The following is a 14,902-nucleotide window of genomic DNA, read 5'->3' on the forward strand; positions in this document are numbered from 1 at the left end:
TATCCCTCAGGTAAATGGGTTATAAAGGGCACTCAACCTATGTGGAGGTGTGTAGGGTTATTATATTGAAAATGTAGTAAGTATGAGTTTTGGAGGGGAAAGTAGAAGTGGAATTCACAGTGGTGGGAAGGGTTATCTATGGAGGAGAAACAGCATATGTAAAAGCTTGAAACTTTTGTTTTCAAAAATTAATGTTTTAAGACAAGCAACTCCGAATATTAGAATTATGGCATCTGGTCATATAAAGAGTATATATTACACTTAGGGATTTTAAAAAATTGACACCCTATCTATAGCTATTTTTTAAAAAAATAAATCAGATGAATAAAATGTTTGAGATAAGAGGTACTATTGAGAGTCTAGTAAGAAATATGGGGTTGGGGGTCTACTGGATTTTAGAATTATATACTTTGTGATAGCTGAAATTACAAATAAAATAAAATTGTTGGGTTTTTAATGCAAAATACAAGTAGAACTTCCCGCTGTCCTTAACCCCATAATTAAAAAAAAAATGCTTAGATTATTTGACAGTAAAGATTCAAACCTAGAGATGTACCAAATAACAGTAAAGGGCAATGAATAGGTCCCTGAGGAAGAAACATGTAGATGAGAAAAGGACAATTGAAGAAAATAGAGTAGGAAAATGAGCAATGAGGAAAGTTGAGAAAGGAGTGGAGAGAATCAGCAAAATATAAGATGAAGGAAAAGCCCTATAACCACTGACTGATGGCGAACTGAGTATATGTGCTAATGTGGATTACAGCTGAGAAAACAGAACTGACTTTGCATGTGAGTCCTGGATTTAATCCTTGGTACATACTGAAAATAAAATTATAGTTAGCATGTGGCAAATAGAGACAAGATTGGTGTGGTCCCCAAAATAAAAATGGCTCATTAGACACTGAAAGTAGTTTCAGACCTGGTTTCAGATCTAGAGACAGTTCTTGACAGCATAATTAACTTCAGAATGGAATAGCAGCAGCTTTTCTCTGAGATGGTCATAAACATTTCTAAGTCCTACTTTTCTTTGGGGTAGTGATCTAGGTTGTGGCCCTCAAAAATTTGCCTGTGCATTAGAATCACAGCAAATGTTAATGTATTCCATTTCGTCTCATTTAGTATTTCTTATTCAGGGACACCACTAAATTTAAGAAGCTCCACATTGATTCTAATGAACAGCCAGAACTGATAAATGATCTAAAAATCAGCAACATTGAATTTTAGCCCCCAATGAAGATGGAAAATAAGTCAACCATACATAGCACTGGGAACAAGAACTAGTAATCTGCAGTGCAAAGTACAGCTAAGTTGAAATAAAGATGGAACAGTGACTTTTGAGTTAAAAATTGTGAAAATAAAAATACTGTGATATTTTCTGAAGTCCAGAACTTTTTCATTTATAACCCTTTATAGGAACCTGGTTTCAACATAATTTACCTATTTAAAACAATTTCCATGTTCTGGAAAATACTAAAAAATAATCTTAACTGAAAATAAGCTTTTGGGAGAAAAGGACCTACAAAAGTGTGAGAAATTCTCATTTAACAGCTTAATATAGAGAATTCCAGACCATTCATGTTTTCCTGGATTTCTTTAACAGTTCTTTTAATGCCTAATAAATATTGTTATATAAAATAAGTAAATATAAGGAGGTATCTAATCATGTTTGTTAATGAAAAGATTTATCTGTCAACAGAGGGAAGTAACCTAATTAATGGTAGAAATACATCAGATTAGTATTAAGGGAGGCTCAAACTATGGTAGAACCTACTACGTTTCCTCCTAATCCTTTATAGGACAGCTTTCTGAAATAATAAGAGACTTTGGTGGCTATTAGGGAACAGTGAGGCTTTGGAGGTGTGCTCAATCCAATGTTCTGCTTAGTGTTTACCCTGCTCCCTCCTACGGAGGGAAAAATCTGATTAACGGATAAAAGGTGGATTAGGGGAAGGGTAGGAGAACATGATTTATCTCCCACTAAAGGGTTCCAATTCTTTGAGGCAGGAATAAATACACCTATTTCAGTGTTTTGAAATTTCTCACTTGAGAAGCTTCCTTCTGTTAGTAAAGCACTTACCTTTGAAATCCGAGGAAATCTGGCTTTTAAATGTTGACTCATCAAAATAGCTTGCCTGACCATTAACAATCCTTTCCAGAGTTCTGTGTTTTCAGTTTCTAAATTTTTCCTGGTTTATTATCTTCTTTTGGGGCTGAAAAGAGTGGAGTGGGGAAGGTGCTTGCCTTGCATGCAGTAGACCTGCACTATATATGGTCCATTGAGCCTTGTCAGGAATTATCCGTGAGTAGAGCGCATCAGGAGTAAGCCCTGAGCACTACAGATATGGTGCAAAAAAGCAAAAACCTATCAAACCAACCAACCGACAAAACCAGTAACCTTTTATCTGGCATTTTCCCTTGTATTTTGTCTTTATGCCACACTGGTGACCTACATGCAAAATATGTGCTAAGCCCTTTGAACTATTACTTATTACTGTTTTTTGAGCCATACTTGGCTATGCTCAGAGCCTATTCCTGGCTCAGGACCACGTGGAATGCTGGGGATCAAACCTGGGTCAGCTGCATGCAAGGCAAGTGTCCTATCTGCTGTACTACCTCCAGCCCCTGAATTATTTACTTGGCTCTAAAATGAATTTTTAAAATTAATGAAGTATAAGAAATAAAGTCATCTGTCCTATTTTTTTCTTGTCCCATAAGACAACCTGAGTTAATAAATTGTTACAGATCTTTTCCAAATTTTAAATTCTTTTGCAAAGTAGCATAGAAATTGAGATTTACATATATTAGCTTGTTTTACTGTATATCTTCCAGCTTGATAACACTAGTGAATACATGTAGATACACGTTTTTACCATTGTATAACGTAAGTATAACCTAGTCAATTCTTATAAAGTTTCTAGCTTTTTTGGGGGAGGGAGTCTCTTTGGGGGCCATGACCAGTGGTAGTCAGGGGAAGCTCCTGGTGGTACTCGGGAGACTCCCAAGTGCTGGGGACCTGCAAAGTATGCACGCAGTCCAGAGTTCATGCAGATACTAAAATTTCTCATTATTTACAAAGTGTTGCAATGACCATTCTATATACCCTTTAGCCATTTACTCTGACTTGGTATGTTGCTGGTAAGGTATATTTAAGATTTTGACAAATAAGCCAAATTGTTTCTAATGCCACACTAAAATCAACATTTTAAAGTGTGGGAGTGTATACTGGGTCCTTTGTTAACCCAATCTCGTCCAACACACATTTTCCATAATCTTCATTTTGTGTCAATGTTCTGTGTAGCAAACAGCAGTCTTTCACTGTGAACCTCTGTTAATTTGCTCTTGGTTTTAACATTTTTTGCTCATTTTTCTATTGTATTCAGTTACTTAAATTTTAAGACAGGAGCTAGAGCAATGGCTCAAAGGATTGGAGGGAACCACAAGTTCATTGGTTTAAACCTTAAGTTTGTCTTACCTTTATGGTAACATGCTTTGTAGCATTTTAAATGCTTATGTACTTAAGTTTCTTCATTGTGGTCTTTGTATCTTGCTTGGGAAGGTCTTCCTCAGATTTATTCATTTTCCTGCCTTTTTTGGGGGGTGGGGGTGGGGTATCTGAACATACATTTTCTCCATCTATCTGACATGCTTCTTTCAAAATCTATGCAGAGAATGATTTCTGGGTTCTAGTTTGTTGCATTAATCTGCCCATACTGTTCTAATACCAACCTGATCTAAATTATCTGGCTTTGAGGCTGGAGTGATAATAAAGCAGATAAAATGCTTGCCTTCATGTGGCCCACCCAGGTTCAATACCCTGCATCTCTAAGCACCATTGGGTGTGACCTAAAAAAGCAAAACAAATTCATCTGCTTTGTAATTCTGATATGTACTTGTACAAATCACATTGCTTTAAAATTTTGAAAACATCTAATCTGCACATTCTCTTGGATAAGGTTTTAAACCATATTGCCAATTTCTTTGAAAAATTACATTATTTTTACTTTAGGGTTCAGACAGTAAAAAAAAGGTAATGTACCTCCTTGCACATCCCTGATCAGGTTTAATTCCTGGCACCCCATATGATCCCCCAAGCCTGCCAGGAATGATCGAGTGCAGAGCCAGGAGTAAACCCTAAGCAGTGTCAGGCATGGCCTAAAACTCAAACTCCAACCCCCTACCCCCAACTTACTTTTACTTGAAGTCTAACATATATAGCCTGAGTGGAATACTATCTTTAAAATATTGAGCCTATTCATGTTAAGTAACCAGCATCTTTCCTAGATCTTTTGTAATAATGTTATATGGTTAATTTTCATTTCCTGCCAGATTTTTTCCTAGAATATTTCACTGTTGTTCTAATGTGAACGAGACTTTAGATTAAAAAATTCAGGGCTGGAGCAATAGCACAGCAGGCAGGGTACTTGCTTTGTATACGGCTGACTCAGGTTTGATCCCTAGATTCCCCTGAGCCATGACAGGAGTGATCCCTGAATGCAGACACGAGAGCCCTGAGCACCTCCAATGTGGCTCCAAAACAAAAAACATTTTAAAATTCATGGAGTTTATAGGAAATCCAGGTTCTATATTTTGCAGATAGTTTGCCATCTTTATACTGGAGGGATAGTGGGTAGAGCGTTTGCCTTGCACGAGGCTGACCCGGGTTCGATTCCTCTGTCCCTCTTGGAGAGCCTAGCAAGCCTGCCTGCATGGCAAAGCCTGGCAAGCTCCCTGTGGCATATTCGATAAGCCAAAAACAGTAACAAGTCTCACAATGGAAACGTTATTGGTGCCTGCTCAAGCAAATTGATGAGCAACGGGATGATACAGTGATATTGGTCCCAAATTCTCCGTACTATGGTGAACTGTAGGTCTGAAACCTGGGTCAGGACATTCAATTTTGTTGTTTATTTCTGGTTAAGACCTTCATTTAGTTAAGAAAACTTCACTAACAAACTTTATTTTCTTCTTTTTGAGTCAGTAATTTTTTTTAAGGGCTTTTTTAGTATTAAAGATTATAGTGTTTCCTCCTTTTTACTGTGTTCCTCAAGCACCGTCAGGAATGACCCTGAACACGCTGGATGAGGCCCGGAAACCAATCAGAACCCCTCCATGTATTCTGAAAATTTGTCTAAGTCAAGTTTCAAGATTTTTTACACCTAAATAATTGACTTCTGAGTTCTTTTTTTTGGGGGGTGGGCACATCTGGTGGTGCTTAAGAACCTGAGTTAGCTGTCTAGCGCAAGACAACTGCCTTAATCTGCTGTACTATCTCTCTGGTCCAACTTAAGCTTTTTCAAAGTCCCTCATTATCTGTATGTTCATTGTGTTTCTGATAGTGTTCTCTTCTTCATATTTGCAAAGTGTGTAACTGGAGGTTTGAGAGTGTGCTCAGGGCTTACTCCAGGCTTTACATTCAGGGATCACTTTTACCAGGGCTGGGGGACCAGGGATTGAATTTAGGCCAACTGTGTGAAAAGCAAGTGCTTTACCTGCTGTTGTATCTTTCTGGCCTCCAAGGGGGTATTCTTTTGAAAAACCTGCTAGTATTATGATTACCTATATTTCCTATTTTACTAATTTATTATTTTTCATTCCTTTTATTTTGGGAATTTTTACTTTCCTATTTCTTTGCTTTTGGTTTCCCTTTGGATCCATCTTACCATGAGTATATCCTTTAAGGATCTGTCATATGCTGTTCCATTCTCTCAATACCTTTATCCACTCCATTCAGCATAGCAAAAATAGAACCTTTACCATTATTATGAAAGTGGCTATCAGTACTGGACTAATTTGGAGAAGGCCAGTGAATTCCAATTCACTTCCTAGTTATGTAATCTTGGCCAAATCATTGCTGTTTCTTCATCTGTGAAAACAGAAATAACAGGTTAAATTGAAACAACTTGCAAATCATTTAGTAGGGAAACAGCTCTGCATGAACTCAAAATGTGTCTGTTAAAAATAAAGCCTTTGGTTGTCCCATTTCAAAAACGACAGGCTGAGAATGCTTAATAACCAAATCCCTCCCAACTGTAAAATGACTCTTGGGTTATCAATTCATTCACCAGACAACTGATCAACCACACAACAGTAATTAAATCCTTCCTGATCCTGGACTAGGTGTTATAGATATGAGGTATAACAAGATGAATAATGACATAGAAGAAGAGTCCTGGAAGACAAACTACAAAGTGTTAAGTAGTTAGCAAAGGCTGTGGAAATTCAGATTCTGAGGTGTAGGTAGAGTATGAAAAATCAAAAACTTGGTTGGAATCTCATTTACTAGGTAGTCATGCATTTGGCAATTACTTTTATGCTTTATATCATCTGTAAAAGTAATTCCTCAGCCAGGTTATGTTAGAGATTACTATGAAAATAGCAATCTACAGTGCCAGATTCATCGTAAGAACTCAGCAAATGACAGTAACATAAGAGATTACGGGAGTTAGAGACAATCTGCTATATATGAAAGGAAAGGTGAGTCAGGGATTTCCCACAGGGTTCAAACAAAAAGAATGGGATGATACCTTCAACTTCCCACTGCAAGGATCTGCTCACACATTTACAGGAACAGAGATGCAAAAATTTTTTAAAAAGCAAATTGGTGTTTTCAGGACTCACTCATTCTTGCTTAAGATAACTTGTAGCAAGCAATACGTATTGAAGAAAAAAAATGAGTGGAATCAATATACCAAACGGACGGCGAATTTGGTATTCTCAACTCCTAGCACAAAAACCTGACCCACTTACTTGCAATAAACACCGAATGAAGAATATTAGTTAAGCAACAGGGCTGGAAAAAACGATCTGGGCCCAATTATGAAATGGAACATTCTAGAGTGCAACGAACCTGGTTTTGACGGCAGACAGGCTCAATTTGGCCTCTCTCTACATCGGGTCTAGCCCTTACCTGCTGCCCAGCCTCAGCACCCTAACCCTAGGGACGTGTCCGTCTCCTGGGCCCTGCGGTTAACACCTACCTTGACTGTCAGAATTACGTACCGTCCGCTTCCCGACAGCCTGACACTAGAGAGCATTCATTAAAGTGACAAAAACAGCCATTTAGTGAGAGCGTCGCAGCTGCTAAGCAGTCGCCACCCGCCTTTCTCCGTCCTTGGGAAATAAAGAAGCGCTTTCTGCAAGGCGGCACGAACATTCGACCAGGTTTGCCAAGGACGAAAGGCCCGGCCGGCCCCGCCACCGCCACCTACGCAGACTGCAGTTCCGGGACCTCCAGCTGCGTCCAGAGCCTCGGCGGGAGCCCCTGCGGCCAGGCCCCTGTAGACCCGCGGCGCGGAGGCGCTGGCGGGGACCCCAGCGCGGGCTTTCACCGAAAGCTGGCCAGACCACCGCGGGACCTCGCCACCGTCGAAACCTTGATAAAGGTGAAGCGAGACCGGAAGTGACGCGGGGCGCAAGAACCGGAAATAAGCGCAGCGCGCCGGAAGTTTACCCGTTTCCACGGCGACGGCTCCGTTTTCCTCCCCAGCGCCCCCTCCTGCTCGCACCTAAGCAGCCAGCCTGAGTGGGGACTCTGGAAAGTGACTCGGAGCGAGTACCGCCCGACGGCGGCCGCTGCCCCAGTGACTCGCCCGGGGCAGACACCGAGGACGGCGAGCGTCGCCCGAGCTCCCCCGGGTGGCCGCTCGGCCCGGGCCGCGCCGCGGCCGCGGAAAGCGAAGACGCGGACTTCAGCTGGGGCGAGGACGGGGAGAGGGTCGTCGGAGAGGGCGGCCGCGGCGGGCGAGTAGGGGATGAGGACGGCTCCCCGCGCGGTCCCCCGAGGAGCGCCGGCCAGAGCCGCCGCCGCAGGGCCGCCGGGGAGCGAGGCGGGGCAGAAGCGGGCCGCGGACTCCGCGCCTGGGCCAGCCTGAGGGGAACCTGCGGCAGCGCCGGGGACGACCTCAGCGACGCCAGCGACGCCGGGGCCGCGGGTGTAGACGACGTCCGGCGCTTCGGCGGCTTCTGGGACGGCGCGAGTGTAGATGACGGTCGCAGCTGCGCTTGGGAGAGCGCGAGTGAAGACCGAGGCTACGCGGCCAGCGACTCGTCGGGGCTGAGCGCGCGCCTGGCCGCCGGCCGCCGCCTGGGTGACCCGCCGGGTCCCGAGCGAGACGACGGAGGCGCCAGCGGGCGGCTGCGGGCCGGGGAACGCTGGGCGACGAGGGTGACGGCCATGGCCGGGGGCGCCCCGTCCCCGGAGCCGGCGAGCCAGAGTGAGTGCAGGAGAGCGCCCACCCCGCCTTTCCCCTCCTCAGGTCTCCCCTTCCCACGGCCCTCTTCAGGCGCGGCCGTCCCAGTGTCATTGTCCCTCTTGCCTGGTTCCCCGCTCTCTCTCTCTGTCTCTCTCTGTCTCTCTCTGTCTCTGTCTCTCTCTCTCTCTCTCTCTGTCTCTCCCCCTCTTTCCCCCCTCTCTCTTCCTGTGTGTGTGTGTGGGGGGAGGGGGTGCAGCTGGCAAAGGAGGGTTCCTTTTCAGTAAGTCCCCCCACACTTGTTTCCAATCTTTTTTTTTCTTCAATTGAGTCACTGTGAGATGCAGTTACAGACTTACAAACTTTTATGATTACTGTTCAGTAATACAATGATCCAGCACCCATCCTTCCTCCAGTGCTCATTCTCCACCACCAATGTCCCCAGTATCCCTCCTGCCACCCTCACCCCATCCCACCCCTTGCCTCGGTGGCAGGCACATTCCCTCCTTACGCTTCTTTTGGGTTATGGTCTGCAGTACAAGTACTAAGAGGCCATCATGTTTGGTCCATAGTCTACTTTCAGCATATATCTCTCATCCCTAGTGATCCCTCCATCATTTACTTAGTAGTCACTTCTCTATCCCAGCTGCCTTTTCCCCCAGCACACGAGGCAGGTGGCTTCCAGCGATGGAGCAATCCTCCTGGCATTTATCTCTACTGTCCTTAGGTGTTAGTCTCATGCTACTTTATTTTCCACAAATGAATGTAGTCATTCTATGTCCCTCTTGTTCTGACTCATTTCACTCAGTCACTCATTTCATGATACTCTGCATGTCCATCCACTTATATGCACATTTTATGATTTCATTCTTTATAACAGCTGCATAGTTGTTCACTGTGTAGATGTACCAAAGTTTCTTTAACTAGCCGTCTGTTCTCAGGTATTTGGGTTGTTTCCAGATTCTGGCTATTGTAAACAGTGCCGCAGTAAACATACAAGATGTCATTTGTACTGTATTTTTTTCTCAGAAGTGTTATTGCTGGGTCATATGGAACTCAATTTCTAGTTTTTGGAGGAATGTCTGTATTGTTTTCCAAAAAGTCTGGACCAGCTGGCATTCCCACCAACAATGACTGAGATTCCCTTTCTCCCCGCATCCATGCCAGCACTGGTTGTTTTTGTATTTTTTGATATGTGCCAGTCTCTGTGGTGTAAGATGATATCTCATTGTTGTTTTGATTTGCATCTCCCTGATGATTAGCGATATAGAACATTTTTTCATGTGCTTTTGGTCATTTGAATTTCTTTCTTTTTTTTTGAAGAAGTTTCTGTTCATTTCTTCTCCCCACTTTTTGATGGTATTGGAGGTTTTTTCTTGTAAAGTTCTACCAGTGTCTTGTATATCCTAGATATTAAGCCCCTGCCTGATGGGTATTGGATAACAAATTTTTTCTATTCTGTGGGCTCTCTCTGTATTTTGGTTACTGTTTCTTTTGAGGTTAAACTAAGAAGCAAGAGCTTCTTAGTTTAATGTAATCCCATTTGTTTATATTTGTTTTCACTTGCTTGGTCAATGGTGTTTCATCCTTGAAGAAACTTTAGCTTCAATATCATGGAGGGTTCTGGTACATCTTCCTCCATGTACCTTATGGATTTAGATCTGATATTGAGGTCTTTAATTCATTTTGATCTGACTTTTTTGCTTGGCATTATACAGAAGTCTGAGTTCATTTGTTTTGCATGTAGTTGTCCAGTTTTCACAGCACCACTTGTTGAAGAGGGTTTACTTGCTTCACTTCAATCTTCTTGTTACTTTATCAAAAATTAAATGATCATATACTTGAGCGGCTGTGTCAGAATATTCAATTCTGTTCCTTTGGTCTGTGGGTCTGTTTCTATTCCAGTACCATGCTGTTTTAATTACTGCTGCTTTGTAGTACAGTTTGAAATTGGGGAAGGTGATGCCACCCATCTTCTTTTCCCAAGGATCACTTTAGCTATTTGTGGGGGTTTATTGCTCCATATGAATTTCAGGAGTGTTTTATCTATTTTTTAAAATAATGTAGGAGTACTGCTATTTATTCAGTCATTGATGAAGCTGATTGAATTGGGCATGAATTCCACTGTAGCACTGTCCTCCCATTGTTCATCGACTTGCTCGAGCCGGCACCAGTAACGTCTCAATTGTGAGACTTGTTACTGTTTTTTGACATATCAAATATGCCATGGGGAGATGCCAGGCTCCACATTATTTTTTTTATTCAGAATGTTAATTTAATTTATTTTATTTATTTATTTATTTATTTTTGGTCACACCCGGCGATGCTCAGGGGTTACTACTGGCTCTGCACTCAGGAATTACCCCTGGCGGTGCTCAGGGGACCATATGGGATTCTGGGAATTGAACCCGGGTCGGCTGCGTGCAAGGCAAACGCCCTACCCGCTGTGCTATCACTCCAGCCCCCTAATTTTATTTTTTTATTACTATTCTTTTTTCCCTTTTACTGATTCACCTTTACAAAGCTTTCATGTTTGAGCTTTGGCCATACAATCATCAAACATCCATCCCTTCACCACTGCACATTTTCCACCACTAAAATCCCCAATATTCCCCCCAACTCCCCCTTCCAACCCTTTCCCTACCTGTGTGTCAGACAATTTCCCCCATACTCTCTTTACTTTGGTTACACCAGTCCCACCACCACTCAAACCTGTCGAAAAGGCAATTCTAGACAATTTGTTTTGTATTGCTTGTTATGGGTAGAATTTAATGTCCAGGAAATTCTGTGTTGTTCTTTTCCAGGAGCTTTAGTTTATAGTCTGGATCTTGGGCGTTGATGAGATTACGTGGCACTGGGGACAGTTTGTAGATATCACTGTCAAGCTACTGGAGAACTGGGGACCTGGGAAGAGGAGGCCCAGTCCCAATCCAAGTAGGCTTGAACATCTCAATCACGGGTTTCCGCTTACCTCCGCACCACTGGTCCTACCTGTCACCAGCATTTCTAATTGTGTCTTTTGATTTCTTTCGGGATTTATGGGTCTCTGAAATAAGGCCAATAAATGAGCTTATATAGCTGAGCCGGATGTGGTTTGTGGGTGTGGCTCCCACATACCTAACTTTTGACCGTTTAATTTCTTAGTAAACTTGACCCCAAGTTGTTGGGTCTGGTCAAAGGTACAGCAGCAATTTTGGGGTATCTGGAAGTCTGAAGGCACCATCAGGCTGCTGATGCACTCACCCCACAGGTACAGGTTGACCTGCTGGCAGCAGCATACCCCCAGTGTTTTGTCTGTTTCTTTGAAAAATATCATGGGTATCCTGATGGGGACTGCATTGAATCTATATAATGCTTTGGGCAGTACTGCCATTTTGACAATGTTAATCCTTCCGATTCATGAGTAGGGGATGTGTTTCCATTTCCTAGTGTCCTTTATTTCTTGAAGTAGTGTTTTATAAGTTTCTTTGTATAGATTCTTTACTTCTTTAGTTAAGCTGATTCCAAGGTTTTGTGAGGCACTATTGTGAATGGGATTGCTTTTTTAATCTCTTTTTCTTCTCTTTCATTATTTGTATACAGGAAAGTCATGGACTTTTGAATATTGATTTTGTGACCTGCCATTTTACTATACAAACCTATTGTTTTTAGGAGCTTCTTGGTAGAGGCTTTAGGGTTCTCTAAGTATACTACTATGTCATCTGAAAATAGTGAGAGCTTGATTTCTTCCTTTCCTATCTGGATGCCCTTGATAGCTTTTTTTGTCTAACTGCTATGGCAAGTACTACCAGTACTATACTAATAGGAGTGGTGAGAGTGAGCAACCTTGTCTTGTTTCTGATCTTAGAGGGAAGGCTTTTAGTTTTTTTCCATTGAGAATAATGCTTGCTATGGACTTGTGGTAGATGGCTTTGACTATATTGAGGAAAGTTCCTTCAACTCCTATTTTGCTCACAGTTTTTATCATAAATGGGTGCTAGATCTTGTCAAATGCCTTCTCAGCATCTATTGATATGATCACATGATTTTTATATTTCCTTTTATTGATATGGTGTATTATGTTGATTGACTTGCTAATGTTAAACCATCCTTGCATCCCTGGGATGAATCCTACTTGGTCAAGATGTGTGAGTTTCAAAGAAAAAGCGTGATGGTTTGTTGGGGGACTCCAGCGTTCGTGACTGAGAGCCGCCACCCCAGGCTGGTCCACAGCCTTGGATGATGGACGGGTGAAGGACAAGGGAAACAGAAAAAGGGCCCCCAGGCTTGTGGTTAGTGAGTTTATTTTTCTTTCCTCCCTAGCATATTCTGATCTGTCCCCTTACAGCACAATCATAGTCATAGTTTGATTGTAGTCCCAGTCATCATAGTTTCAACATCCTAGTCTCCTTGTAGACCTCAAAGTTCTCTACTAGTCTAGTCTTTCTAGTCTAGTCCCCTCTTACCCCTTGCAGCAGCATAGTTATATATATGAAGGGTGGGGGTACACATGGGTGGGGTTGAACATTGTCATAACAAACAGAGGTAAAGCCACTCCTTCAGGGGAAATTCTAGGAGATTAGCTCAAGGACAAAATCTCATCTGAGGTTTCAGCACTCCAGATTACTAGGAGATCTGCTCAAGGGTGGGATTCCATCTAGGGAATCTTTACCCACTTTCTTTATCCTTTCCTCAGCTAGTAATCCATTTAAACAATCATAGTAAATTTACTTCTTATAATATTCCTAGTCATTTTGCATGAAACAGTAAGAGATGTATTAAACTCAAAGGTTGGCTCTTTCTGGGGATAGCTTGCTATATATCCCAGACTGTAGTCCTCAGGTCGGTTAGTCTTTCCTAACCCCAAGGGGTCCTTATTTAGCTATTTCTTTGTTGGTCATGACAGAGTTTGTTCCATGGCCATGCTCTCAACTTATTATACTTATGGTGCTTAGCTTTGTCTCCTTTCAATACCAGCGTAGATTATAGTTTGCCCTGGGTCCATCCAGTCCCTTTGTTGGGACCCTCTTTTTTTTTTTTTTTTTTTTTTTTTTATTGAATCACCATGTGGAAAATTACAAAGTTCTCAGGCCTATGTCTCAGTTATACAATATTCAAACACCCATCCCTTCACCAGTACCCATATTCCACCACCAAAAAACCCAGTATACCTCCCGCCCCCGCCCCCCACCCTCAACTGCATAACTGACGAATTTCACTTTATTTTCTCTTTACCTTGATTACATTCCGTATTTCAACACAAAACTCACTATTGTTATTGGAGTTTCCCCCAAGAAAGACAGCCCTACTACCAAGCAAGCATTTGATAATTAGTTTTCCATTGCTTAGAATGAGGAGATATGTAGCCCCACTGCTCCAAGTACATAACTCTTTTTTTTTTCCTTTTCCCTTTTCCTTTTTTTTTTCCTCCTCCCCCTTCCCGCGCTTCATAGTATGGTGGAAGCCACACCGCGTTTCTTTCCGAAAATGGGAAACAACCGGGAAAGAGGAATATTTCCTCTTCTCGGCCGGCGTGGGGCCATTGCTTAGTTCACAGTCTAGAGAAATGGCTGCTATTTTGATTACCTTCAATATTTCAACAAAAAACTCACTGTTATTGTTTGGAATTTCCACCCAAAGTCAGACCTGCTTAAAAGGAACCGTTTCACATTGCTGACAATTAAGAGATGTTAAGTTGCGCGGTTTTGGAATTCTGTGTAAAGTCCAGGGAAAATTCTGCCAGAAATTGCATACCCCAGCTCACAGTCTCAGTGCATTGCTGTAAGAAGCTGCTCTGGATGCCAGAATGGGTTAGAAGGCCTCTGGAATCAAAGTCTTTAGGAGCAGAGGGTCCATTTCGCGCTCAGCAGCTCTGGATTTATTTGGGCCGAGGGCATGCCGGTAACACCCACTTCCCATTATTGCCTTTGAGCTCCAAACTGTAAAAACCATATACCTCTGGGTTAGGAGTCTTAGAAGGTGGCTCTCGCCACGTGGATATTGCTGCCACCGCCATTTTCCATGCAGAAAAACAGGGTGGAGAGGAAAGATCCATTCCTGGGCAGCGGGGAGTTGTAGCCCAGCTCATAGTCCCAGTGCATTGCTGTAAGAAGCTGTTCTGGATGCCAGAATGGGTTTGAAGACCTCTGGAATCAAAGTCTTTAGGAGCAGAGGGTCCCGGGACCCTCTTTTGGAGTGCTAGGAACTTAGGGCAACAGAGGCTTAAGTCAAGTAAATATGGATGCCCAGGAGTGAATGTTATTTTAGAGTCAATTAACTCCCATGTTACAAAGCAAAGAGAGTGTCTTGCCCACATGCCTGGCTGTCTTCCCCGGGGCCCCTCGGAGGGGATGGGTTCCAGCTTCCCTCCCTACCCTGAGCAGAGCTCCCGGCAGCTGAAGACTACCAGAACCTAGTTACAGCCATGCTCGAGGCCCCTCTCCACATGTTTGGACAGGCCTCATGCAGAGGAACCCAGATGTGTGTAATTCCATCAACAGCCAATATCCAGAGACTTAAAAGCAAGCTCCCAGAAGCCTGTGCCTACTTCTCCCTCTGGGAGAAACTGGCAATCTTCTGAGAGTTTCCTGCCCACATGGGACAGCCTTGCAAGCTTCCCATGGTGTATTCATATGCAAAATCTAGTAACAAGCTGGATCTCATTCCCCTGACCCTGAAGAGCCCCCAGTGCAACATGTTAGGAGGGCTGAGTTGAGATAGACTTCTAAGATCTC

At 42.9% G+C, this 14,902-nt stretch overlaps 1 protein-coding gene across 3 annotated transcripts in view; it reads left to right on the plus strand.

Moving 5' to 3' along the window:
* The first annotated feature begins 7,537 nt into the window (after positions 1 to 7,537).
* Positions 7,538 to 14,902, plus strand: part of ANKRD42 (ankyrin repeat domain 42) — a 92,456-nt gene continuing 85,091 nt past the window's right edge. For all 3 annotated transcript variants that reach the window (XM_055120283.1, XM_055120284.1, XM_055120285.1), the window contains exon 1: positions 7,538 to 8,213. In XM_055120283.1, coding sequence (XP_054976258.1) covers positions 8,174 to 8,213 — 40 coding nt within the window. In that variant the 5' untranslated portion in view covers positions 7,538 to 8,173. The remainder of the gene's footprint in view (positions 8,214 to 14,902) is intronic.

The sequence above is a fragment of the Sorex araneus genome, chromosome X (assembly GCF_027595985.1).
Source record: "Sorex araneus isolate mSorAra2 chromosome X, mSorAra2.pri, whole genome shotgun sequence".
Classification (NCBI taxonomy): domain Eukaryota; kingdom Metazoa; phylum Chordata; class Mammalia; order Eulipotyphla; family Soricidae; genus Sorex; species Sorex araneus.